The 10,675-nt window shown below is 39.5% G+C and overlaps 2 protein-coding genes across 2 annotated transcripts; one reads left to right on the top strand and one right to left on the bottom strand.

The window, feature by feature from the left end:
• Positions 1 to 2,213: 2,213 nt before the first annotated feature.
• LOC110454339 lies at positions 2,214 to 3,577 on the bottom strand. Its single transcript, XM_021503794.1, has one exon. The coding sequence runs from the start codon at positions 3,521 to 3,523 to the stop codon at positions 2,330 to 2,332; it is 1,194 nt and encodes a 397-aa protein (XP_021359469.1). The 5' UTR covers positions 3,524 to 3,577; the 3' UTR covers positions 2,214 to 2,329.
• A 2,353-nt stretch (positions 3,578 to 5,930) lies between these two features.
• On the top strand, positions 5,931 to 8,546 carry LOC110454338 (probable serine/threonine-protein kinase kinX). Its single transcript, XM_021503793.1, has 4 exons — positions 5,931 to 5,960; positions 6,989 to 7,344; positions 7,475 to 7,844; positions 8,265 to 8,546. The coding sequence occupies exons 1-4, from the start codon at positions 5,931 to 5,933 to the stop codon at positions 8,544 to 8,546; spliced, it is 1,038 nt and encodes a 345-aa protein (XP_021359468.1).
• The last annotated feature ends 2,129 nt before the right edge of the window (positions 8,547 to 10,675 follow it).

Consider the following 10,675-nt stretch of genomic DNA (forward strand, 5'->3'; position numbering starts at 1 on the left):
TAGTATATATTGTACTACATGTATAAGTACATATTGTACTTCATGTATAAGTATATATTGTACTACATGTGTAAGTATATATTGTACTACATGTGTAAGTATATATTGTACTATCTACATGTATAAGTATATATTGCACTACATGTAAAATTATATATTGTACTTTCTACATGTATAAGTATATATTGTACTACATGTGCAAGTATATATTGTACTACATGTATAGGTATATATTGTACTATCTACATGTATAAGTATATAATGTACTACATGTGTAAGTATATATTGTACTACATAAATAAGTATATATTGTACTACATGTATAAGTATATAATGTACTACATGTTTAAGTATATATTGTACTACATGTATAAGTATATATTGTACTATCTACATGTGTAAGTATATATTGTACTACATGTGTTAGTATATATTGTACTACATGTATAAGTACATATTGTACTTCATGTATAAGTATATATTGTACTACATGTATAAGTATATAATGTACTACATGTTTAAGTATATATTGTACTACATGTATAAGTATATAATGTACTACATGTTTAAGTATATATTGTACTACATGTATAAGTATATATTTTACTATCTACATGTATAAGTATATAATGTACTACATGTGTAAGTATATATTGTACTACATTTATAAGTATATATTGTACTACATGTGTAAGTATATATTCTACTACATAAATAAGTATATATTGTACTACATGTATAAGTATATAATGTACTACATGTTTAAGTATATATTGTACTACATGTATAAGTATATAATGTACTACATGTTTAAGTATATATTGTACTACATGTATAAGTATATAATGTACTACATGTTTAAGTATATATTGTACTACATGTATAAGTATATATTGTACTACAGGTATAAGTATATATTGTACTACATGTATAAGTATATATCGTGGGGTTAATGCAACAAGGTGCTTTTGACAATTTTCAAAGTTTTGAGTAAACGGCAAAACAAACTTTCAAATGTGTTTCTCTGCACATGTGTGATTTATATATCTCAATAGTACCAACCAAATTAAATATTTAGTGATTATATATCATTTGACAAAATGAAAAGGTCAAAGGTCAATATTGACCTTGTCATTTAAGGTCATTCAGAAAAAGGCACCTTGTTGCGTGGTGAAATTGATCATATATTAAATGCAACAAGGTGCTTTTAGTAAAGAAAGCACCTTGTTGCATCAAAATGGAATCAAATCAGAACAAGTTGTTTCATGCAACAAAGTGTTTATTTATATATTGCATTAAAATGCATATAAATTCAATCAGAGTACACACATGATATACATATTAATGATTATACGGTTTTTGTGTACAATACAATGCACACGGATGCTGTTTAGTGGCTTGTTTCCGGAATGAAATCGGGATAAAGGGTCAACTATTTAGTGCCAGCAGTTGATGTACTTACCATTATATATGTGTGAGTGAACCATTGCTTTGTATATTATTTTGTAAATAGTCCTGCAATTATCAGGTAATATTGAACGGTTATATATAGCTACACTATTTCTACATGTCAGTGGTCTCCTCCTCCTCATCCTCCTCGTCACTTGGCAGCAAGTCTTTTTTTTGTTTTGTCAGTAACTAAAGCGTTGTAGTAGGCATGACAATCCTCAGGTATTATTCAAGACCGACACAATGACAGTAGGTCATTTTTTTGGCCACTGACACTGGCCTTTTTTCAGTGTAGCATGCCTTCAGCTGGTAGTGTCCGTGTGATGACCGCCGCCTGGTAACCCGAATTTCAAGAAACTGAGCCGGATCATACGTGTAATTGACAAATAAAGTGTCTGGTGTTTCCTTCCTCACTTGTAACCACTTAATGTTCATCCAGTTGACGCGTTTGCCTTGAACATCGACCTTCATATTCCCATACATTTCGGTTTTTAGAGCTTTTAGGTCATAAAAGTCGTTGAATTTCAGTGGAATCACTACATATGGCTTATTCCTCCTTGCCATTGCAATCACAGTTGCCCAATGACTAGGAACGTTGATTGGGGTATTTTTCTTGGCATGTTCAACAGCTGAGGGAATGGAATCGGATTCCATATGGGAATGTCCCTATTCAAAGAACTTTTGGTTGATTTCTTGCAGATGCTCGCTTTTCTTAATGGCGTACAATAGACCACTTGCCATGAATTGATTTCGGTTTTGGCCCCCACATGTGTCAGAGTAGTATGTTATTTCCTTCAAATTGATGGTTTGCTCTGAAACTGAGCTGATATGTTTCAGTAGGCAACTTCCAATCTCATTTGCTCCACGCCCACCTTGAGTTTCATCCCTTGTAACATGTTCCCTTTTGATCAGCGAGTGAATAGTACGACAAGTTGTTGCAACTTATTTTTCTTTTGTAGTACAACTCACCAACAAGAGAACAGGGAGTTGGTAGCACAGCTTCCAAATCAAACGTTGAAACATGAACCGATTTGTCGTTTCTTGCTTTGTCTTTGTCTTTTTGTTTTTCCTCTCGTGCCCACATATTCATCTGTTGATGTCTGCTATATTCTAATTCCATATCCTCATTTAAAGTACCGTCACGTTTTCTCTTATCATAACGATTACAAACAGAACACTGATCTTTTTTTGGTTTGTGAAAGGACATGTTGAAGTTCTCACAAAATGCTTTTCTATAAAAGCTTTCTGATATCGGACACTTCTCACTTGGGTAATGTTTCTCTTTGAAAAGTTTGAACATGATTTTGATGTTAAGCCCTGCTCCTAGATAACTTATCTTGGATGTCGAACGGGAATAATGAGACTCCATAGTGGGGAATGATTTGATGTGGTCATGAATCTGTTTAACAACAGGTTGTGGTATCTTGTTAGCAGATGCTTTTGATCCTCGCCTGTCCTGCCCTACAAATGTGCCCAGGTATTTCTTCTGAATTGCATAATCAATGGTTTTCTTTCCAATGCTTAGTGTTTTCAGAAAAAAATGTTTGCAGACACGATGTTTGATTCCATTGACCGTGAACTGAAACACATTGGAGAATGTTTTCCTTTTTGTACTCTTTTTGTTTCCTTGGGTAACATTCTGCCATATAAACGAACGTTGTTTGTCATAATCTCCCAGCTGCCAGTATGTTGTGAACAGTTCTTGTCTTTCCTCCTCTGAAATCTTTGAGGAACACTTGAATCTGCAAGTGATACAGTTAACTTTTCCTAGGGTTTTAGCCTCCACTTTCTTTCCTCTGCTTGATGTATACAATTTACCATTATTTCTCAATTCTTTTCGCTGGTTTCTCTTCCATTGTACGGCATTGCATTTTCGTTTGCGAAAGATGTTTCTACGCAGAGGGCTCTTGCGTGAAGCAACTTTGTGAGGTGTAACTGTGGTTGCCTGTCCGGGAACCATCTTTGTCGGTGTCCTTTCATGCATAGCTGCAGTCTCATGTTCATCAGCTGCTGAATTGGTGACTGGACGGACATCAATATGTTGTACAGCATCATAATGTTCTTGTCCTCTCATGGCAACGCACGCTATTTTAATGAATTTCTCAGTGGTGTCCTCATTCAAGTCTGGTTGTATATCATATACAGGGTTTTCAACCCTGCTTGAATAGACCCTTACAGGCGTCTTGTATATATTGGCCAGTGCGAGTGGAACACAGTCTGCTAGATCTGTGTTCCATGTTGAATCCTCCTTTAATTTTTCAACCTCCTCTCCATACTTTCTTTGATCATCTTCTTGTTGTGTAGATAACCGGAATGCTTTGTAATGCTCATAATTGTCGCACAAATGGTTGGCAATGTCTGACCTTAGCGATTGCACTGTGGTGGAGGCATCGTCCAGTTGAGGTAGAACAGTATGCATAAAACAATTCCCATCGGCACTAACAGGATATCTTTTTAAATTGATACTTGTCAAGAGATTGTCAAGTCGTTTTTTGGGATATGATTCAATCATCCGGTGTATTTTGGCTGTTGTTGCACTTCTCTCCAGTGCATGTTGTAGAGCGTTGGCTGTTTTTTTCTTTGGATTTTTATTATTTCCATGAGACCTTGCAGTCTTTTTAGTTTTAATATCTTTTACTGGACGATTTGTGTTGTGCAATGATTTTTGTTTCTTTCTTTTCACATCTGCGTGTTGCCTTGTTTTTCCTCTCCTTCGTTTTTTTGGTTTTGGAATCTGAGGAATGTGGTCGTCCTGGTCCTCACTAGTTGAAATATTATTCTTGAGGAATGATGGATCCTCCTCAGAGTCTGATGAGTTGATATCCTTCTTTGTTGGCTCATACGTTTGATCTCTTTCATCATCAGCAGCATCAGCATCATCATCATCAGAAGTATGCACTTTATTTTGAAGACGCTTTCTGAGCGTCGCCAAGGGAAGATTTTCTTCTTCATCAGTATCCATACTTTCACTTATTTTGACACCCGTTGGTTCATTTGAGGGTGCATGTATGGTTTCCGGACATTGTGTTGCTTTCAAGTGTTCTTCACCTATTTGGTCGAATACAGAGTCCGACATATCCGACCACTGGCTTGATAGTGTATCGTCATTGCATTCTGTTTCATTGCTGGCCATCTGTAATAATAATAAATGCAAACGCTGTAATGGATTATACAGTAAATTGTAAATAAAACAAATTATGTATCTATAACAAAGTGTGTATACATCTATTTAAACGAATATAAAACAACTACGATTGTATATTATACTAACCATTTACATTTTAAGATACATATAACGTTATTGACAGACTAGCTTATATAATACAATAGATAGAATTATATTTACTATACAAACATTGCTATTAATTAATTAATAATTCTTACCTTTTACTTTACCAGCATTCCCTTTTATACAAGCATCAATGTAGTTTCAAGACTGTTGTACGTGTGTCTAGTTGTAAAATTATACAATAATGAACGAATAATTCGTCAGAACAATAATGGAATGTGTATACATCAGTATTTTAATCACAAGGTATTTTAACATTTATAAACAAACTGTGTATGTGATGAAAGCCACAAGGTGCCTTTTCAATTAATTGGCTAGTAATGTGAAGCCCAAATTCATTACATCCAGTGTGCTACAAGGTGCCTTATCTGAAAAAGCACCTTGTTGCAGTGACTCATGTCCATATATCAACTTGTTGCCCTAATGGTTTTCCCCATTTTACAAATAGCCCCTATTGGTAATTAGCATATAACTTAATTAATTATTAACGAATTGCTTCAAAACTTTTACACATGGAAGAAATCACTTTTCTCAATACAAAAGTGCCAAAAAGTGATTTTCGTCAAAAACGTCATATGGCACCTTGTTGCATTAACCCCACGATATTATACTATCTACAAGTATAAGTATATATTGTACTACATGTATAAGTATATATTGTACTACAGGTATAAGTATATATTGTACTACATGTATAAGTATATATTATACTATCTACAAGTATAAGTATATATTGTACTACATGTATAAGTATATATTGTACTACAGGTATAAGTATATATTGTACTACATGTATAAGTATATATTATACTATCTACAAGTATAAGTATATATTGTACTACATGTATAAGTATATATTGTACTACAGGTATAAGTATATATTGTACTACATGTATAAGTATATATTATACTATCTACAAGTATAAGTATATATTGTACTACATGTATAAGTATATATTGTACTACAGGTATAAGTATATATTGTACTACATGTATAAGTATATATTGTACTACATTTTCACATGTATTAAACCGGAAGTACTTGTGTTCACAGTCCATGTGCTCAGTCAATCTGTCCTATACATAAATATGACCAAATCACATGTTAAGTGACCGCGGTCACGACTCTGTCAGTTTTCTTTTAGCAGGATCCTAGATATCCAACTATTTGTAGATTCATGACGAATACATAATGCCATTTTGTCACGGTAAGACACGAGAGGTACGTGGATATATTGATATGTTTTGCTATAATTGATATAACATTATTATTTATCACACTTCCTTACATTCTAATGTACACAAAATGAGTTAGTGCCAATAACAGCTGAACCTGTACCTCAATCAGACCAGCTATTGTTCGGGAGTCGATGACAAGGCGGTATCATGGTTGACGTAATGCATGTGTAATTCTGTTTGGCGGTAACGTATTTATGATCTGTCTGCATGCACATCTCCTTAAAAAGCACATTAAATTGGCGTTATGGAGTGGCGGCTATTACGTTACTGCTATGAGCATGCTTTCTGGACAAGTAAACGACTTGGCATCATTGTTTGGGGAACACGTAAATGGGAGGCAGCGTATGTCGTCTGCTCACATTGATTTTACAATATTCCTATTTATGATGTAAACGTTCCTTCCCGCCATTGTGGTTCATGTAAAGTGAAGCCTCGACGCTTTTGTTAGCGTCACTTTTGGTGTCTGCAGTGTATTTCTAATCCTATTTCTCCTTTGAACCTCATATCCTCTTCTGCTCTTTCCTTCCTTAATTCCGTTATTGTACAACCTCTCTCATTCTCCTTCATTGTGCCAAATATTACATATGATACGGAGATCACGAGAGAAGGGCGTGAATATCTACTCAACACTCACATCCAGTCGGTAGAGGATCTCCAGGCTTCACACAACCAGTCGGTAGAGGATCTTCAGGCTTACACACAATCAGTCGGTAAAGGATCTTCAGGCTTACACACAACCAGTTGGTAGAGGATCTTCAGGCTTCACACAACCAGTCGGTAAAGGATCGTCAGGCTTACACACAACCAGTTGGTAAAGGATCTTCAGGCTTACACACAACCAGTTGGTAGAGGATCTTCAGGCTTACACACAACCAGTCGGTAGATGATCTTCAGGCTAACACACAACCAGTCGGTAGAGGATCTTCAGGCTTACACACAACCAGTCGGTAGAGGATCTTCAGGCTTCACACAACCAGTCGGTAAAGGATCTTCAGGCTTACACACAACCAGTCGGTAGAGGAGCTTAAGGTTTCCTACACTCAGAACCAGTCGGTAGAGGAGCTTCAGGCTTCCTACACTCACAACCAGTCTATAGAGGAGCTTAAGGTTTCCTACACTCACAACCAGTCGGTAGAGGAGCTTCAGGCTTCCTACACTCACAACCAGTCTATAAAGGAGCTTAAGGTTTCCTACACTCACAATCAGTCGGTAGAGGAGCTAAAGGTTTCCTACACTCACAACCAGTCGGTAGAGGAGCTAAAGGTTTCCTACACTCACAACCAGTCGGTAGAGATGCTTAGGGTTTCCGACACTCACAACCAGTCTGTAGAGGAGCTTCAGGCTTCCTCTACTCACAACCAGTCTGTGTAGGAGCTTAAGGTTTCCTACACTCACAACCAGTCGGTCAAGGAGCTTCAGGCTTCCTACACTCACAACCAGTCTGTAGAGGAGCTTCAGGCTTCCTACACTCACAACCAGTCTGTGTAGGATCTTCAGGCTTACACACAACCAGTCGGTAGAGGAGCTGCAGGTTTCCTACACTCACAACCAGTCGGTAGAGGAGCTTCAGGTTTCCTACACTCACAACCAGTCGGTAGAGGAGCTTAAGGTTTCCTACACTCACAACCAGTCGGTAGAGGAGCTTCAGGCTTCCTACACTCACAACCAGTCTATAGAGGAGCTTAAGGTTTCCTACACTCACAACCAGTCGGTAGAGGAGCTTCAGGCTTCCTACACTCACAACCAGTCTATAAAGGAGCTTAAGGTTTCCTACACTCACAATCAGTCGGTAGAGGAGCTTAAGGTTTCCTACACTCACAACCAGTCGGTAGAGGAGCTAAAGGTTTCCTACACTCACAACCAGTCGGTAGAGATGCTTAGGGTTTCCGACACTCACAACCAGTCTGTAGAGGAGCTTCAGGCTTCCTCTACTCACAACCAGTCTGTGTAGGAGCTTAAGGTTTCCTACACTCACAACCAGTCGGTCAAGGAGCTTCAGGCTTCCTACACTCACAACCAGTCTGTAGAGGAGCTTCAGGCTTCCTACACTCACAACCAGTCTGTGTAGGATCTTCAGGCTTACACACAACCAGTCGGTAGAGGAGCTGCAGGTTTCCTACACTCACAACCAGTCGGTAGAGGAGCTTCAGGTTTCCTACACTCACAACCAGTCGGTAGAGGAGCTTAGGATTCCTACACTCACAATCAGTCGGTAAAGGAGCTTTAGGCTTCCTCTACTCACAACCAGTCTGTGTAGGAACTTAAGGTTTCCTACACTCACAACCAGTCGGTAGAGGAGCTTCAGGCTTCCTACACTCACAACCAGTCTATAGAGGAGCTTAAGGTTTCCTACATTCACAACCAGTCGGTAGAGGAGCTTCAGGCTTCCTACACTCACAACCAGTCTATAAAGGAGCTTAAGGTTTCCTACACTTACAATCAGTCGGTAGAGGAGCTAAAGGTTTCCTACACTCACAACCAGTCGGTAGAGAAGCTAAAGGTTTCCTACACTCACAACCAGTCTGTAGAGGAGCTTCAGGCTTCCTCTACTCACAAACAGTCTGTGTAGGAGCTTAAGGTTTCCTACACTCACAACCAGTCGGTCAAGGAGCTTCAGGCTTCCTACACTCACAACCAGTCTGTAGAGGAGATTCAGGCTTCCTACACTCACAACCAGTCTGTGTAGTATCTTCAGGCTTACACACAACCAGTCGGTAGAGGAGCTGCAGGTTTCCCACACTCACAACCAGTCGGTAGAGGAGCTTCAGGTTTCCTACACTCACAACCAGTCGGTGGAGAAGCTTAGGATTCCTACACTCACAATCAGTCGGTAAAGGAGCTTCAGGCTTCCTCTACTCACAACCAGTCTGTGTAGGAACTTAAGGTTTCCTACACTCACAACCAGTCGGTAAAGGAGCTTAAGGCTTCCTCTACTCACAACCAGTCGGTAGAGGAGCTTAAGGCTTCCTCTACTCACAACCAGTCTGTGTAGGAGCTTAAGGTTTCCTACACTCACAATTGTCGGTAGAGAAGCTTAAGGTTTTCCACACTCACAACCAGTCGGTAGAGGAGCTTAAGGCTTCCTCTACTCACAACCAGTCTGTGTAGGAGCTAAAGGTTTCCTACACACACACACCCAGTCGGTAAAGCAGATTCAGGCTTCCTACACTCTATTTGATCCTTTGTCCCCAGTGTCCGTCCTCTATTTGATCCTGTGTCCCCAGTGTCCGTCCTCTATTTGATCCTGTGTCCCCAGTGTCCGTCCTCTATTTGATCCTGTGTCCCCAGTGTGCGTCCTCTATTTGATCCTTTGACCTCAGTGTCCGTCCTCTATTTGATCCTTTGTTCTCAGTTTCCGTCCTCTATTTGAACAATTGTCCTCAGTGTCATTCCTCTATTTGATCCTGTGTACCCAGTGTCCGTCCTCTTTTTGATCCTTTGTCCTCAGTGACCGTCCTTTATTTGATCCTGTGTCCCCAGTTCTCGTCCTCTATTTGATCCTTTGTCTCCAGTGTTCGTCCTCTATTTGATCCTTTGTCCTCAGTGACCGTCCTCTATTTGATCCTGTGTCCTCAGTGTTCGTCCTCTACTTGCTCCTGTGTCCTCGGTGTTCGTCCTCTATTTGATCCTTTGTCCTCAGTGTCCGTTCTCTATTTGATCCTGTGTCCCAAGTGTCCGTCCTCTATTTGATCATTTGTCCTCAGTGTTCGTCCTCCATTTGATCCTTTGTCCTCAGTGTCCGTTCTCTATTTGATCTTTTGTTCCCATTGTCCGTCCTCTATTTGATCCTGTGTCCCCAGTGTCCGTCCTCTATTTGATCCTTTGTCCTCAGTGTTCGCTCTCTATTTGATCCTTTGTCCTCAGTGTTCGACCTTTATTTGATCCTTTGTCCTCAGTGTCCATCCTCTATTTGATCCTGTGTCTCCAGTATCCGTCCTTTTTTTGATCCTGTGTCCCTAGTGTCCGTCATTCATTTGATCCTGTGTACTCAGTGTCCGTCCTATATTTGATCCTTTATCATCAGTGTCCGTCCTCTATTTTATCCTTTGTCCTCAGTGTGCGTCCTCTATTTGATCTTTTGTCCCCAGTGTCCGTCCTCTATTTGATCTTTGGTCCTCAGTGTCCGTCCTCTATTTGATCCTGTGTCCCCAGTGTTCGTCATCTATTTGATCCTTTGTCCTCAGTGTGGGTCCTCTAATTGATCTTTTGTCCCCGGTGTCCGTCCTTTATTTGATCCTTTGTCCTCAGTCTACGTCCTCTATTTGATCTTTTGTCCCCAGTGTCCGTCCTCTATTTGATCTTTGGCCATCTGTGTCCGTCCTCTATTTGATCCTGTGTCCCCAGTGTTCGTCATCTTTTTGATCATTTGTCCTTATTGTCCGTCCTCTATTTGATCCTGTGTCCTCAGTGTCCGTCCTATATTTGATCCTTTATCCTCAGTGTCCGTCTTCTATTTGATCCTTTGTCCTCAGTGTCCGTCCTCTATTTGATCCTGTGTCCCCTGTGTCCGTCCTCTATTTGATCCTTTGTCCCCAGTGTCCCTCCTCTGTTTGATCCTTTGTCCTCAGAGTCCGTCCTCTATATGATCCTTTGTCCCCAGTGTCCGTTCACTATTTGATCCTTTCTCCTCAGTGTTCGTCCTCTATTTGATCCTTTGTCCTCAGTATCCTTTCTCTATTTCATCTTTTGTCCTCAGTG

This window comes from Mizuhopecten yessoensis, unplaced genomic scaffold, assembly GCF_002113885.1.
Source record: "Mizuhopecten yessoensis strain PY_sf001 unplaced genomic scaffold, ASM211388v2 scaffold7769, whole genome shotgun sequence".
Classification (NCBI taxonomy): domain Eukaryota; kingdom Metazoa; phylum Mollusca; class Bivalvia; order Pectinida; family Pectinidae; genus Mizuhopecten; species Mizuhopecten yessoensis.

Excerpts from the sequence above, each read along its gene's own strand:
- LOC110454339 (XM_021503794.1), bottom strand. The coding sequence starts at position 3,523 with ATGAGAGGACAAGAACATTATGATGCTGTACAACATATTGATGTCCGT.
- LOC110454338 (XM_021503793.1), top strand. The coding sequence starts at position 5,931 with ATGCCATTTTGTCACGGTAAGACACGAGAG. Across the intron at positions 7,345-7,474 it reads TCTACTCACAACCAGTCTGT|GCTTACACACAACCAGTCGG; the intron begins GTAGGAGCTTAA and ends TAGGATCTTCAG. Across the intron at positions 7,845-8,264 it reads CCTACACTCACAACCAGTCG|TCGGTAGAGGAGCTTCAGGC; the intron begins GTAGAGATGCTT and ends ACTCACAACCAG.